Consider the following 16,132-nt stretch of genomic DNA (forward strand, 5'->3'; position numbering starts at 1 on the left):
TCCTCGATCCGTATCAGAAAAAGATCTTCGTTATCTTATTATTACGACGGCGGATTGGAAATTTCGTGGCCTGACTAGGGAAAAAAGCTATTATTTGAGGTTGGTATACAATAGCTGCGCAGTCCTTTGGTAGTCACTGTGTAAAATTTCATGTCTTTCTATTGTTTCAGATGAGGAGTTGATAGTGGTAGGTTTTCAACGTCGGTCACTACAGAAAATGTCAATAAAATTTGTGACCTCATTTTGAATGACTACAGAATCAAAATCTGAGAGATACCTGAGACTGTGAGTATTTTCTATGAACGAGCACAAAACATTATCGTAAACGAATATTAGGGGTTTCTAAGGTGTCCGCGAGATGGGAACCCAAGTCGCTTTCAGTTCAAACAAACGCAATCGATTCGCCCTTTCCCGTGACTAATTGGAACTGAAAGTGATCCTGAGTTCATTGGCAGATTTGTGACTCTGGACGGGACATGGGTACATCATCATACACCGGAATGAGAACAACAATGGAAGAAATTGAAACGACCTGGATCTCCTGCTTCCCCCCCCCCCCAAACACACACAAAACAAAGCCAAACAAGTTTTTGTCGTCAAACAAGGTTATGCCATCAATTTCTTGGGATGCTAGTGGTATTATCCTGATTGATTTATTGGAAAAGGAAAGGAGTGTCAATGCTGAAAAATGCTGCACCGTTCTGTGACGCTTGCGTCAGGAAATCAGAATTAAAAGGCTACGAATGCGACGAAGAAAGGTGTTTCACCAGGACTATGCATGCGTTTACACCTCCCTTGTAACCATGACAGAAATTCATTCCTGTGGGTTTGAAATGTTGCCACATCCGAACTATTCACCTGATCTGGCCCCCTAGGACTTGAATTTGTTTAGAAACCCCAAAACTTTTTTTTTTGGGGGGGATAGCGATTTTCTTCAGGTGCAAAAGTGAGAAGTGCTCTACTGGGATATTTTGCAGGGTTCGAGGAATCATTTTTTTTTTTTTTTTTTTAATGAGGTACAGAATCATTACCGGAGAGGTGTCGTAAATGTATCTCGATCGAGAGGGATTACGATGAAAAATGAAAACATAACTTATCCAAATATTTTCTAATTTTGTAGGTCAGGCCAAGAACTTTCCAATCCACCCTCGTATTACTGCACAAAAATCAAAGTTTTACTAGCTTTCTACTATGCTTCCAGTTCCAATAGAAGAAGAATAGCGGAGATCCTGAATCCATATTTAAAAAAAAAAAAAAAAAAAAGTTTGTCGTCTGCTTTTACTGTTTTCACTCCAGCTGAACCAATACTGCGATCGGAAGTTGTAGGTGATTTCTACCGCTTCCTATAGAAAAATAAAATAGGAGATGAAAGTTAGGGGTCAATTCTTGCAGTAATGAATCCATATAAAAGCTTCTCGCTATTACTGTTTTCTCGTTATGGCGATCAGTTTTGAAACAGGAAATGGAATATTGTTATCACATCCGGTTTGCATATCGAAAGAAAATTTTATTTTCGGGACGCTGAATTAATACCAAGAAACTTAGTTTTCGCTCTATGAAAATCAATATTGTAATCGAAAGTTGTAGTGATTTCTACCATTTTCGGTTTTAGTGCAAAAACAAGGGCGCCCATCAGGGGGACAAAGTGGGGCGCTTGCCCCTTTAGAGGAAATTGTACTTCAGGATATCGAAAATCCAATAGAATTTTTACATTAGTTACAGCAAAATTTGAAACTATTTTTGAAACGTCGCTTATACTCCCCCCCCCCTTGGAAACCACATGGGCGCCCTTGTGCAAAGATAAGGGTCGAGTCTACTCATGGGATGCTGAATCAATTCCAAACAAACCGCTTATCTATATGCTAGGGATGGCCAGAACCGGTTCCTGGTGGAACCGGTTTCTAGGATCCAGAACCCGGTTTCCGGATCTATGTCTGGAACCGGTTCTGAAAACCGGATTTCCAAGAACTGGAACCGGAACTTTGTGGCCATCCCTACGCTAAACCCGAGCTGCTGGCAGGCTGTGAACACGCATATGCTGCTTTTGCTCTATGGTGAAAGCAGGAATAGTTGACTTCTACCACGTTAGAATCGACAGCCCGAGGGAAAATATAGAATCTATTTTTGATGCTGAATCGATTACATGAAGTTCTTCTTCATTCTCTTACAGTTTATGCACTCAAACTTGTCCACGACAGATGGACGTAGCAGTTCTCTAAGACTTCATGCACTTAAACAGCATAGTTCGGACACACAGTCTAACAAAAATACTACGTTCTTAGTCTTTCTTTTTCTATTTTTACGACGAGTTATTTCAACTGATCTGTTCTGACACCCCTTCTCCCTTAACGACGTTTGACTCTCAGTCATTGGTTTCCAAACTGGGAATACATCACCACAAAGTATGTGAACTAACACATGTCCCCAGTTGGCGGTTAGATTTGTGATAGGCTCTCTATCCGTGGCGTCATTGGGAAGTATCGGCGAAGATTTCCTGTCTACCTGCCTGTTGTTACACTTAGTGCTTTACTTGTAAAACTGGATTTGGAAAAACAATTAATTTAGACTTTCGTTGGTTTTGCAAACGCTAAGAATGAACATTTTACTGCTAACCATATTCATATTGGTTGAAATTCTTAATTTTTAGCAAATCGGTGATACGTTATTTCAATTGCCTTTTTTAATCTATTATATCAATAAACTAAGCACAATAAGATGGCTTTTGCCCATGTTTGAAGCAGAATGTTAACTAGTATTAAGCTACAGACAAAAATACATTCTTTATCTGTGGCTTAAGCACTATTCCACTTGTTCTCTTGAACGATACCTCGATATGACGTCACCGACCGCAAAGTACACTGGGAAAAAAGAAAGCAGAAAGGCTAGTTTGAGCAAGGATGTTATAAAATAGAGGATCTGCCTATATGTATCTACATCGTATTAAATTAATGAAGTTAAATAACAACCGAACATCGGCAAGTCTGATTGGCTATTCTCGTTTTCGCCATCGTCTGATTCGCTACTTTCGTTGCCGTCGTGGTTGTTGGCTCAAAACACTGCGATCTTATTGGGCGGAGTGGGCAGAGTAGGGGTGGCAAAACTGCGACGTATGGCTTCAAGATTTTGTTGTAAGGGCAGATCCTCTATTTTATAAGATCCTTAGGTTTGAGAGACCCCTGACATCACCCTTAAATTGACATGAAATACTAGCAGGAAGAGGGGAGAGTGAAGGTTACTGAGAGATTACGCCAGGGTTTGGATTCGTCCCATTTCAAAGCGACTGCTCACCAGCTTTGAAATGGAACCCCACTGGAAATCGAACCCGGAACCATGTGCGTTACTCACTCGGTCGCGAAGATGTGTATCAGCCGACTGAATTAGGTTCAAGAAGAAGAAGAAAAAAAAAGCACACGCACACAACCTCACCATCATAGTTTCCTTCCGCTAATTTCAATTCAGCATGTAAAGATAGGCTAAAACTACTACACTATTGATATGCCACATTGAATTGATCCCTAGTCTTCCGTTGCAAGCGCTGCTATCGGCTGAAGGAAATCCACTCGCTTTCTCTCGCTTAGCAACAGCTGAACCTTTATTGGCTCAACGCGTGGGTGTGAGCGTTAGTTCGCATTTTTACCACGGCTCAAGTCATTTTGGCAGCACAATAATTTGAGACCAACTTACCTTCGTACATCTGTGCATACTGGGGAAAGCCCGCTGCTCTCAGCCACTTGCAAGCCTCAGCTGCCTCGATTTCTGAAATAAGAAGGAAAAATAGCGATTAATAATAATTTATTCATGAATAATCAGTGATTGTATAATATTAAATTTCTTGACAGAGTTTATCATTTATCAAACACTTAACATGCCAACATATTTGCTGCACATCCCGTCCTTCCAAATTCATTATTATAAGAAGTATGCCTGGTGAAACGAGGTGACGTTCCACATAGATATTAATCTCTAAGATGCTCCTTGCTATTCTTTGCTCAGGGAGAATCAGTATGCGGAAAATGAACCTTTTTTCCTTTAGGATGCACATTTCAATGAAAATGTAAGGATGGAAACCCACGACATATTATATTTTTGGTAAACATTTTGAATCCTTACGCTCTTGGTTATTTTCTTTAACCAAAAGCAACACGATAGAAGCCTAGTTGGGTGGTAGATATCAACAATACAGATAGTATCTCCAAACAACACCGAAAACGTTTGGGAGGTGATTCCTGACACCAAGATAAGACGAAAAGTACAGACCAACCTTTCGGACTTATAGGCTGCCGAAAGCATGAAAAATTTAAATTTAGAGATCCATAGTTCCAAAACTATGGGACCGACCGTAGTCAGGTCAAAATTTCACTTAGGAACTAATATGTGTGCTATAGACCTACATGTTTCAGAATCCTAAGGTACTTACGCATAAATTTTTATGGAGGGGTTTTGGCTACGGGCATTTAACTTGAAGTACTCATCAACTATCTCTATAAAAATTATTGAATAAGGTACATACTAGCTCCTAAATAAAGTCTTGACCCGACTACGGTAGGTGTCTATAGTATTGGAACAATGGACTTTTAAAGTTGATTTTTTCATTTTTCGGCAGCCTATACATAACTTCAAAAGGAAGCATTTGTGCAACCAGGTTGGTCCACAATTTTCTTCTTATCCTTGCGTCAGGAATCACCTCCCAAGCGTTCTCATTATTGTTTTGAAACACCCTGTATATATAATTTTGTGTGAGAGAGGGGTGTTTGTAGCATTGTGTGTCTACCCAATTTTTCACAATACGCTGTCCCAAGGGAATCGAACACTGAGTATTAAAGACAAACATAGAACATCTCTATATTGTATTGCCCTTATCATAACCCCTCAAAAAAGGTAAAAAATGTTAGCACTGTCCATCCATTTGCATTTTAGCATTCCTGTGATCCTTGAAAGATATGGGAACGTATTTCCTCAACGAGAATAGAGAAAAATAGTCTATGGTCTCCATAATTAACATATCCTGCTTCATCGACTAGTATATTATAAAGGAACATATTTATACGACATTTTTTCCTGAAAATATCTGCAGGAGGCTGCCACCTCTGAACATGAGAACAATCGAAAAGTGTAGAAAATAATCCTTGACCTTAACACTAGGTGATCTCAGAGAATGGGGCATGACGCACTCAACGATTAGCGAGAGATTTCTCAGAAGTCTCACACCAAAGATTCATGCAATGCCTTTTTCACAGATAACATCTACTTTGTCGGGACATGTTAGTCTAACGTCTTTTACACCAGCCGCATAGAGTAAGCATTGGCAGTCTCTGAACTCCTCCTAACTCTACATTATAGCGTGAAATCTCGTTCTACGATTTAAAAAAAAAAAAATGCGCTATTGGTAAATTTTCATATGAGGAATGTAACCTACCGAATTTCGTTTTTCACTCTTTACGTTAGAAAGCAAACAAAATATACAACTTGCATACCCACCATGTGAGCTGAACCTCGTCAGGTAGATTCTTGTAAAGCGTAAGCTTAACGGAAAGAGAGATTCTCGAACTCGATGGTTACAAATACTTCGTAACAACCGGTTTCCCACGAGGCGAGACAGAGCTTTCAATACAAACCGATAACACTTTCCTGGGCGAGATGTCACTTTCCCAACATCTTTTCCGCAACGAATATCAAATTTTCGCTACTTACTTAGCAGAAAAACGAATGAATGAGTAGGGGGGATTAATGGGGACGTCAGCAACGAGGCTGTATGTTCCCGTCACGATTAACAACGTTGATCAGGACTGGAAATGAAATCTTTTAAGTGTAACGTCCCACGATTATGCCCTATAGGCTAACGGAGAGATGATTAAGGTTAGTGTGAAGGGACAAGTTTTGCCGATAGATGTCGCTACAATCTTCGTATCTCTTCCATGTATTTTTTTTACCTTTCACGAAAATTTACAATTTCTTTTATAAATTTCAACCTAGAGACTTCAAATTTTTAGAAAAGGAACTTCGTAATCTATCGAAGGCAATAATCCGTGCAGATTTTTTATTTAGAATTTTTTTCATTGTTGAAATGACTTGATTGTTGAAATGGATATCCAAACCTTTAACAATGGAACTGTTTCAACAATGAAGAAAATTCTAAATAAAAAATCGACACGGATTGTTCCCTTTAATAGGTTATGAAGTTCCTTCTCTAAAAATTTGAAGTCTCTAGGTTGAAATTTATAAAAGAAATTGTAAATTTTCGTGAAAGGTAAAAAATTCATGGGAAAGATACGAGGACTGTAGTGACATCTATCGAGAAAACTTGTCCCTTTACACTAACCTCAAGGCAAATGAATGATGGAAGAATTGGCGGAATGAAAATGTGGGAGTAAACTGGAGTACCCAGAGAAAACCCACAGACACGGTGTTGTCCACCACAAACTTACTTGGCAGGGGATCGAACCAGGGAACCCACACACCAGAGGTAAGCACTCTACCACTGAGCTACCATATTCCCCACATATTTACTAGACGCCCAAGGTGTCTACATTCTGTCGACTATTATATGCTGACACTAGTGCATAGTTCCAAGTGGATTATTGCATTATTTGTTTTGCACAAATATCTCTGTCCCTTATCTGGTAGGGCAAATATATATATATATATATATATATATATATATATATATATATATATATATATATATATATATATATATTACTCTCGTACACTACCTGCACTTCTGCTGTATCCTATATCAATGGTTCTCAAACTTTTCGAATCTAACACCCCTTTAAGTGGATGCGATTGTCCTGAACGCTCCGTAATCTTAACTCAATTAACCTGCACTAATTACCTACCCACATGAATAGCTCTTATATTAATAACATACTGTTCAGATGAGGAATCTCAAATAATAATAATAATAGTAGTAGAAGAAGAAGAATTTGGTAATTTATAAAATGCTATGGCTTTCGTCCAACAATAAAAAAAAAATGTCTTAAGAGACCATGGAATGTTAAACACTCCCTAAACAATCTATCGCCCCCAATTGCCCCGTTTTTGTTCCAGCGCCCCTTTGGAAACGAGAACGCACCCTGGAGGGCGTTAACGCCCACGGTGAGAACCACTGTCCTATATTATATAACCATGTGGTATGCGTATCGTACATTATAAAGTAAAGTTGAAACTACAGTGCCCTAAATCCAAATACATTTAATCAGTGGTTTAGTTTAAAAAAAAAAAAAAAAAAGTTTACTGGGGTAGCTATAATGCAGACGGCTCACGAGCCAGTTTGTTACTGGCCTGCTGATTATCCAAGACAAATATTTTCCGGAACAGCGTTCCAGTGCGTTTTGGTAAAATAAGACCACTGTATTTCATTGTCTAGCGAAATCACACTATTTGGAATTGGAGTAACAGTTCTCAGTTCAACCAAGTTCCCTCCCCTCTTCCATAGCAGCTCCCTCGTGACCAAGCGGTTAGCATGCGCTCCTTTGGCGTAGGACACCCGAGTTCGATTTCCGGCAGGAGCTCATGCAGCTCAGATTCCACGTTAATCAGTAGGTCCACGTCTTATATAGCCTCGCTCAAATTTAAATTAAATTAAATTAAATCCCTACCATAGAACCACAGTGGTTCGAAAAACTAAAAGTACACATATCTACTGCTAGGGATGCGCATGAAGACAAGATTTGAGACTGTCTCATCACGAAGATTACTGTAAAACTGATGTCTCGACTCGAAAAATGTACATTTCTCTATCGAAGAAGCTGTGTCTCGACTTGAATATTGTCAAGAAAATTGTGTCTCGTCTCGTCTCGTGCGCTTCCCTATCTGAGGTCAAAGTATGGTTCTCAATTTTCCTCTTTAAAATATGATAAAGCAATTTTGTGTTACGCATTATTTTCCGCGAAGATAAGACTCACCTTAAGTACTTTCTTACCAAAAAAAAAAAAAAAAAAAAAAATCTATAAATTGGAAGGCAAGGCGAAGAGTAACATTATTCAACGTTAACGAATTAAAAAGGGAAGAAAGAAAAAAAAAGAAGACTTTTTTCCACAGTTGTTTGTGAGGCTTAGATGCTATGAATAGAATATCGGATTTCTATAAAGAACAAAACCTAATTACATGTGGTAATTACGTATTTTTTCATTATTTTTTTTTCCTCGAAAGATGCCAAAGCATTTTATACAAAGAAGCTTTTTTTAAAAGAAGGGCCAAGCACAGGGCATTACTAAGGGGAGAAAATAACCTATCGACTTTTCTTTTTAAACTTATTTTTGTGAGAAAAATAAAATCTTGTAATCTTTGTAATGTGGATGCCTTTTAGATGAGGTTTCGCGTTTTGGTGCTTCCGTTTGAGACAAAAGAAAATTCTTTGTCAAAAACAGTACAGAAAAAAAAATCAGAAAATTTTCAGGAAAGTATTACGACCTTAGAAATGTTCTTTTTGTTACATTTTCCATAAATCTAACGAGGTTAAAAATATATGTTTTACTTTGGAAATTTAAATCTGAAACTTCAATGAAAAGTCTTGATGATTGGTCGCCACATAGAATACTACATACCACAATCAATAACCAGTGTTGCCAACATCTTTCTTTCAGTTTAACGTCCTACGATTATGCCTTTAGGCTAAGGGAGACCAAGAGTCTTCATCCCGGCGAAATTAAAATACCGCTAATTTTACAGTAATTATGTGATATTTTCAAATAGATAAAAGATAATCGAAATGTGGAACAAGAGCACCCTAGACAACACTATTTTGCGTGAGGTACCGTTATCACAAGTCACCTAGTGGCTTTCCGTTTGCAGCTGTTTAGAAACGCGAAAATAAATCCCAATTTTCAAAATGGCTCGAAATCGAAAGCAGATAAGTGAGTCGTGATAACGGTATCTCATGTAAAATAATATTGTCTAGGGCGCTCTTGTTCCACATTTCGATTATCTTTTTATCTATTTGAAGATATCACATAATTACTGTAAAATTAGCGGTATTTTAATTTCACCGGGATGAGGCCTCTTAAGGCATGTGAATGATGGAAGAATTGTTGGAATGAGAATGTAGGGGGAAAATGGAAATATCCGAGAAAACCCACAGACACGATGTTGACCACTACAAATTTACTTGGGCGGGAATCGAACCACGGACTCTACGCACCAGAGATCACCGAGCCACAGTGGCCTTCTCCCAGTGTTGCTAACAGTCGATCAAAATACTGCCTCAAATCAGAGCTCAAAAATCGACCAGAATTTCATTAGATAAACGTTAAAACTTACTAGGGATGGCCAGAATATTCCGGAATCCGGATTCTGAAAAGTTTATTTTCCGGAATCGGAAATTTTACTTTCTAGATTTCGGAATTTTTCTTAATTCCAGAATTTTCCGAATTTCGGAACTGTTTCCGAAATCCGGATTCCGAAAACTAAAAATTCCGGAATCGGCCATCCCTAAAGCTTACCATAATATTACTTGATAAAGATCAAAAGCTACCATGATCTCGCTAGATAAAGGAGCTACCTTGCGGCTGAGCGGTTAGTGTACGGGCCTTTGGCTTGAGAAACTCGTGTTCGGTTCCTGACGGGGCTTATGTGGTTCATATCCCACGTTAAAACAGTAGGTCCACGTCTCATATAGCCTTGCTGCTGAAAGAAGTGGTAAACTTAAAATCAAATCACTAGATAAAGATAAAAGCCTACCTAGAATCCCACTACCATTATCACCTACCATGATCCCGTAGATAAAGATTAAAATTCACTGTGAAAAATATTGAAATCTATCCAAATGCCACTAGATAGCCATTAAAATCTATCATAATCCCAGTAGCAAGACAATAGCACTTTTCTTTATTACTCAATTTGATCATTACAGTACATTTCTAGTATCTTGAGTTAGACAGGAGAAAGACTGCATATGGAAAAGGATACAATATTTTAATTTTACAGACTTTGTCAAAAGTATCAATATAGTATAAATAAACTACTGTTTTTTTGTTTAAAACTATAATAGCTTTTATTATTATTATTATTATTATCATATTATTATTATTATTATTATTATTATTATTATTATTATTATTATTATTATTATTATTATTATTATTATTATTATATTTATTCATAACATAGCGTTATACTATTACTATTTTTTTAAAAAAATGTATTGTTTTTAAACTTTGTACTGAATCTTTCGAATATTACATCAAAACTGTTTTGTTAATATTTTGTTCGTATTTTGACACAATTCTCCTATGGGTACTTCTCCCACACCATATTGCGCAGAAACCTTTTTCATGTTTTTGTCTCAGTCGAGTCACGCTTTTACCTTACTATGTATCCTAGTGGTCTGCAACCAACCGAACTTCTGTGCTCGGGCTGTATAAGCAACAGTCCTAATTAACTACGTTTGTGACTTAATATCTCTTGAACCACCCGACCGATCTCGATCAAGTTAATAGATGAGGTTCAGACCTGGGATAGTTTTATATCATTTCACTTCGACGGTGCAACTTAGAGGAGAGGAAAGATATTTTAAAATGATCGAAAGTGTCGAATCCATAGTTTTTCGGGGTCGCTGAGATGAACAGTGACACTTCCGATGCCATTTAAAATCCAAATTCAGTCACCTAACTTCGAGGAGTGAGGATATTATATTGTAAAACTCTGTCCCGTATAGGTATAGGTTGAGCGTTAATAAGAGTGTCCGGAATCGAATTCGCACTACCAATTTTATTATAAAATTTCTCTATAAATGTATTTTCACAAAATACTGTACAAATTAATCTCTCTAGTAGCCAAGGTTAGGTATAGGTGGTCTTTGACTGTAAGGTCGCAGACAGGATCTCTGCAGAGCCCCGAAGCAGGCTAAGCGGCTGAGGTTAGGATTCCCAGTCAGAGCCCCGAAGCAGGCTAAACCAGGAGAGAGGATAGGCGTAGTCCCGTAGCAGACTAGAGGCTTGGGGTTAGGTTACTCCTAATGTTCCGTGGCAAACAGTAGGAGGGTCACCAGAAAACTGGTACAAAATTGCCTTTGTCCATCCAATTTATAGGGTTCCTTGGGTGGTGGTGGCGCTGCTGCTCCGTGGGAGGGGCTAGAAGCCGTCGTCTGCAAGTGATTATAGATCCATCTGGTGTGAAATAATCTTGCCGAACCACGTGGTGGTGTTTGTAAACACTGACGTGTAAAATTGTTTGTTTACAACATCACATACAATATTAGAATATATATATATATATATATATATATATATATATATATATATATATATATATATATATATATATATATATATATATATATAAAATGATTGACCGATATCAGAACGCTTCAGTAATAATAAACAATGACTGACTAACGGAACATATTACTGATTTTTCTTATTTTAGACCAGCGAAGTGGGTGATTGACGATTTACACAATAATAATCTAAACAATACCTGTAATTTTATAATTATGTAAAAGTATTATATTGTTATACGTCTGTACAAGGTTTCAAAAATCTAGTATCATCATGGAAGTCGCGAAATTCCAATATTTGGCTCTAACAGAAAAGCAACCTAAAAAAGTATTGTAAAAATGCCTTTTCGGCTAGTTTTGGATTATACACACAAAAATGCGATATGCAGTTGTGTTCGTATTTCACGCACTGATCCAATTTTGAGAAATGGGGTAGAGAAAGTTTACTACGTGCCTTATATATTTTATATGCAAAAGTATTATAAAGATTTTGTTGTACTTTTTTTCCTTTATTCTTCAACCACCACTTACGCAACCAAATAACAAAAGAAAGAAATACCAGATGAGACAACGAAATATGAAGTCACGAAGTTGTCTTAGGAGCAAATCCATTCCGAAGATATTAAAGGAAGCCATAACTCAAAAAAACAGTTGTGAAATAAAAACAGCAATCGGAGATCGCTGGCGGGAGCTTCCCCACTAACACGACCGACCTCGCCTCGTGGTCAATAATGCCAGCCAATGACAGATAATGACGATTGTTGGCCACAAGTAATGACATCCACTGTTGGATGTCCGTTATAATAATAGGCCTGTCAACAAAAACAACCGGATAGGAGCTGATCTGCATGATTCATGTTCTCCCTCTCCCAGGAGCGATCATTTCGCATGCAGGAAGAAACCTAAGAACCACCATTAAGGTTCAGATAATGCGTTAGCCACTTGTAGCCTTCATTCTACTTAACGAAAAATTACCCCAACAAACGTGAGATTCGGGATTGGAATGAAAGAATCATTGAGATGCCATCAAAGGATTATTAAGCTTTCAGGAGGCTTTAAATATATCCGTGTTCCTTTTAGCTGTGTTCCCAATTCAGGGCTTGGAGTTTTTGGAGGTCAAATCACCTGGAATTGTTACTATGAATTACCATCAGAGCAGCGCTACAACGGATCTCTAATTTTAGTATGTCTACACGAACCTCATGGACAAAAATTTACGTGTATTTTACTGTTGCTCGTTAGTCCAGACCCCATTTCCACTAAATAAGTAAATAAAGTTAAATTTTCTTAGTGCAATTATTTACTATTTAGAAAATACTAGAGTACGTTTGTTTTATGTTGGCACAATTCCCGCCAGTGCTCTTGGTTAGCCTTTAAAGTGTTTCTGCTAGCACTCACGTCAATGTTTTAATCCAATAGACCTCTTACTCAGTTTTTCGTTACTTACTCTTACTCAGTTTTTCGTTACTTACTCTTACTCAGTTTTTCGTTACTTACTCTTACTCAGTTTTTCGTTACTTACTCTTACTCAGTTTTTCGTTACTTACTCTTACTCAGTTTTTCGTTACTTACTCTTACTCAGTTTTTCGTTACTTACTCTTACTCAGTTTGGAGCAACTTCAATACTCCAGTGACGTTAGTTGCCAGCCAGCCGATCAAATGAGGTCATTGAAGTTACTATTTGGCGGGTATTTGAAGTTGCTTAGTTGCTACATGCGAACAAGTGTGTTAAGAGTGATTTGTGAGTAGTGTGGCGTTTTGGTATGTCTCCTAGGGTACTCTAACTCTCAACTTAAACGTGGCGTGGGAACAATGCGCTGCAGACAGATCCATTCTTTAGGTGGGAAACGTGCCAAGAAAAAAGAAGCCTACTCCACTCAAGGGATTTTTTGGGGGGGAGATATTTCCCCCCCCCACTGTCAAAGAGTATGTCTTCAAATTGCCGTATTTGTTCGAATATATTGTAGTACGATATCCTTACATTGGCGGATCCAAGGGGAAGTCGAAAGGTCGTTTGTTCCTCCCAGTGGCACAGGCACCAGTACTGCAAAAGCCCCGTGAGAGAAAGCTGGTACCGAAAACTGATAGTGTTTCACCGCCTCTACTCCCAAGAGTTCATCCTACATCCGCCCCTGTATCCTTATTATGAAAACAGTTATTTCATACCATGCAGAACTGCATCATGTATTATCAGTTTATCAGTGCTATGACTCGTCTAAGTTACGATGTATCTATGAAATAGGTAATGCATCTTTCATGACGTAGCCTATAAGGATACTTGATAACTTCTAGATGAAATTAGGGAGAAAAATCGGGGAATAAATTTACAAAAAAAGGTTTGCAGAGAAGAGAAAGAATTCTTTGAGAAACGAGACGAAAGGAGACGAGACGAGAGTTCTACAAAAAATTTACGAGACTAAATAGCCTTATCTAAAAAATCGTCCTGTTTCGTGGGAAACGCCACGGGAAATGCTTTCTGAAGAGAGAATGAACCCCCCGCTGCGAAAAGAAGAAAAGATCGTAAATTGAGAAAGGAAAGTGTGTACTCAGTCATTAATTTATTACTAATTACTTTATTTCATATTTAACTCCAGACTTCTGGCTAATTCTGAGTGACAAGAAAGCTTCTGCCCGCCACTCCGAACACAAAGTTCGTACTATATTACCTGTACACTCAAAGGAATTGATTTACAATCACAAAAACGTACTTTTTTAAAACTGCTTTGAAAAAACAAAACAATGAAATGTCATTTGCAGGAAGGGAAGATGCATTGGAATGAGAGAGATAAAAGGTGCAGAGAGCGCATAATAATCAATTAGAAAGCGCCAGGAACAGACACTTTCTCGGAAATCCGGGGTTTATAAATCTCAGCATTCGCCTGATTCCTGCAGAGAGCCTTCTCTTCTCACTTCACGTTCTAACAGTTCAAAGGGATTAAGAAAGTTTTGGGTGGGAACGGGGGACCTTCGCACCACAGTTGCTCCTTTTAGGCGAGAATTCAAATGGCTGTATTAAATGTAAGGAACGTGATTGTCAGACAAATGAGTAGCAACAGCCATGTGAATTTGACACTGAATACATTCCATTTTGAATGTATTAGCTGGGTCTGCCTGCTTCGCTGAATAAAACTAAAATTTCAGTTTGAATTTTAAATAATGTTTTGTTCGTAATGTCACACTTTGACACATGAGCGCAGAGAACTGGCCTGCGAGTCTTAAAGATTAGAACAATTGGCCTAATAAGCCCTTGGATAATTCAGGCTTTTTAAATAAGAATGAAAAAGTCCTACACACATGTCCTTCAGGCTAACGGAGACGGATTATTCATGAAAGCCAATGATTGTAATAATGTTTAGAATCAGATTGTGGAAGGAAACGGGAGAATCTACTGACATAATGTTGTCCACTACTGACTCATATGTCCTAAGATCAAACCAGGTACCCCTTACAAAAGAAAAAAATGAAATTAAATCTTTTAGGTTTTACGTCCTACGGTTATGCCGGTTAGGCTAAAGGGGAGGATGATGATGAAGTTGAATGAAATTGTGGAATGAAGAAAGTGGGAGGAAACGGGAGAACCCGAGAAAACCTACGAGCACGGTGTTTGTCCACCACAAAGTCCACACGGCGCGAGCTGGAATCAAACCAGGGACCCCAAGCACCGGAGGTGAACGTTGTACCACTGAGCCAGCGCGCCCCCCCTTACAAAAGAGTTGAGCGCTTTACAACTGAAGCACTGTGTGCCCCCAACCAGTGACGTATGCAGGGGTAGGTCCTAGGGGTCCGACTTTTCTGTAAAAATCCCCAAATCCCAACTTTTCTGTAAAAATAGATTACTCATAGAAGTAAATTTACAAATTTTAATAGCCCTATAGTTTATCCTCATATTAAATTTGGACACCCCCGAAATAAATTCCTGCGTACCTCTTTGCCTCCAACCATGCTTTTAGTTTTCATACCTGAAACAAGATGATTTAACTTGTCATCGAAACATTTCTGTAAAGCAGCCAATTTTAAGTCGAAGTTATGAAGTACATTATATATATATATATATATATATATATATGAACGGTAACCATATTCCATCACCATGGAAACGATTAAGACTTTGAATCTGTACTTTACAAGTACCTTATTATTATTATTATTATTATTATTATTATTATTATTATTATTATTATTATTATTATTATTATTATTATTATTATTATAATTGGCTGTTCCCATTTGAATTCTTAATCCCGGAAAATCAATATTAATTAAAATGTTTAGCTGTTGTTGATGTGGTTCGCATGGTGTTAAGGAAAAATGCCCTGAATGAGGGTCGAAATAGTAACATTCTCCTCTTTTCCAAAGAATGCCCAGACTTGTTCAGTACAATAGCTAGATAAACTATACTCATTTCCGCGGGCCACCATTTGGTCATCACTACTCTAGACTAGTATTGCCACGAGATGAGACAATACATATATCCTCCTAATTGAGGAGACTTTTTCGAGAGGAGACAGCCGCAAATCGCGTGTTTCGTGAGTTGGGTTGATATTAGTTTTAGCATTTCGTTCAGCAGATACACTATATAAGGCGTGGGCTACAGCTTAATGTGGAATCCGAACCACATTAGCTCCCTCCAGAGATCGAACCCGGGCCTCCCACACCACAAGCGCGTTCTGTATCCACATATCCACAAAGGAGCTTAAGCATGTCGTAAGCAACACTTCTCCAGATGATTATGAAATGTAATTGAAGTCTGCAATGATTCACCACCACACGCAAAAACTGGTTCAGCAGTTTCGAGAATCAGATTCTGAATTACACGTAACTCTTAACATTATTCCAGAATATACTTTATTGCTATTTTTTATTATTTATTTGCTTGGAAGAAATAAAAAATATTGCATACACACATCTACGCAC

General features: G+C 38.0%; 1 protein-coding gene across 1 annotated transcript in view; it reads right to left on the reverse strand.

Annotated features, from left to right (window-relative positions):
• cv-c (RhoGTPase activating protein) overlaps window positions 1-3,834 on the reverse strand; it is a 97,393-nt gene extending 93,559 nt beyond the window's left edge. The window contains exon 1 of the mRNA XM_081752916.1: window positions 3,685-3,834. Within this exon, the coding sequence (XP_081609042.1) occupies window positions 3,685-3,694 (10 nt within the window). The 5' untranslated portion in view covers window positions 3,695-3,834. The remainder of the gene's footprint in view (window positions 1-3,684) is intronic.
• Between the last annotated feature and the right edge of the window lie 12,298 nt (window positions 3,835-16,132).

Source organism: Thermobia domestica, chromosome 3 (assembly GCF_964235325.1).
Source record: "Thermobia domestica chromosome 3, izTheDome1.hap1.1, whole genome shotgun sequence".
NCBI classification, from domain to species: Eukaryota; Metazoa; Arthropoda; class Insecta; order Zygentoma; family Lepismatidae; genus Thermobia; species Thermobia domestica.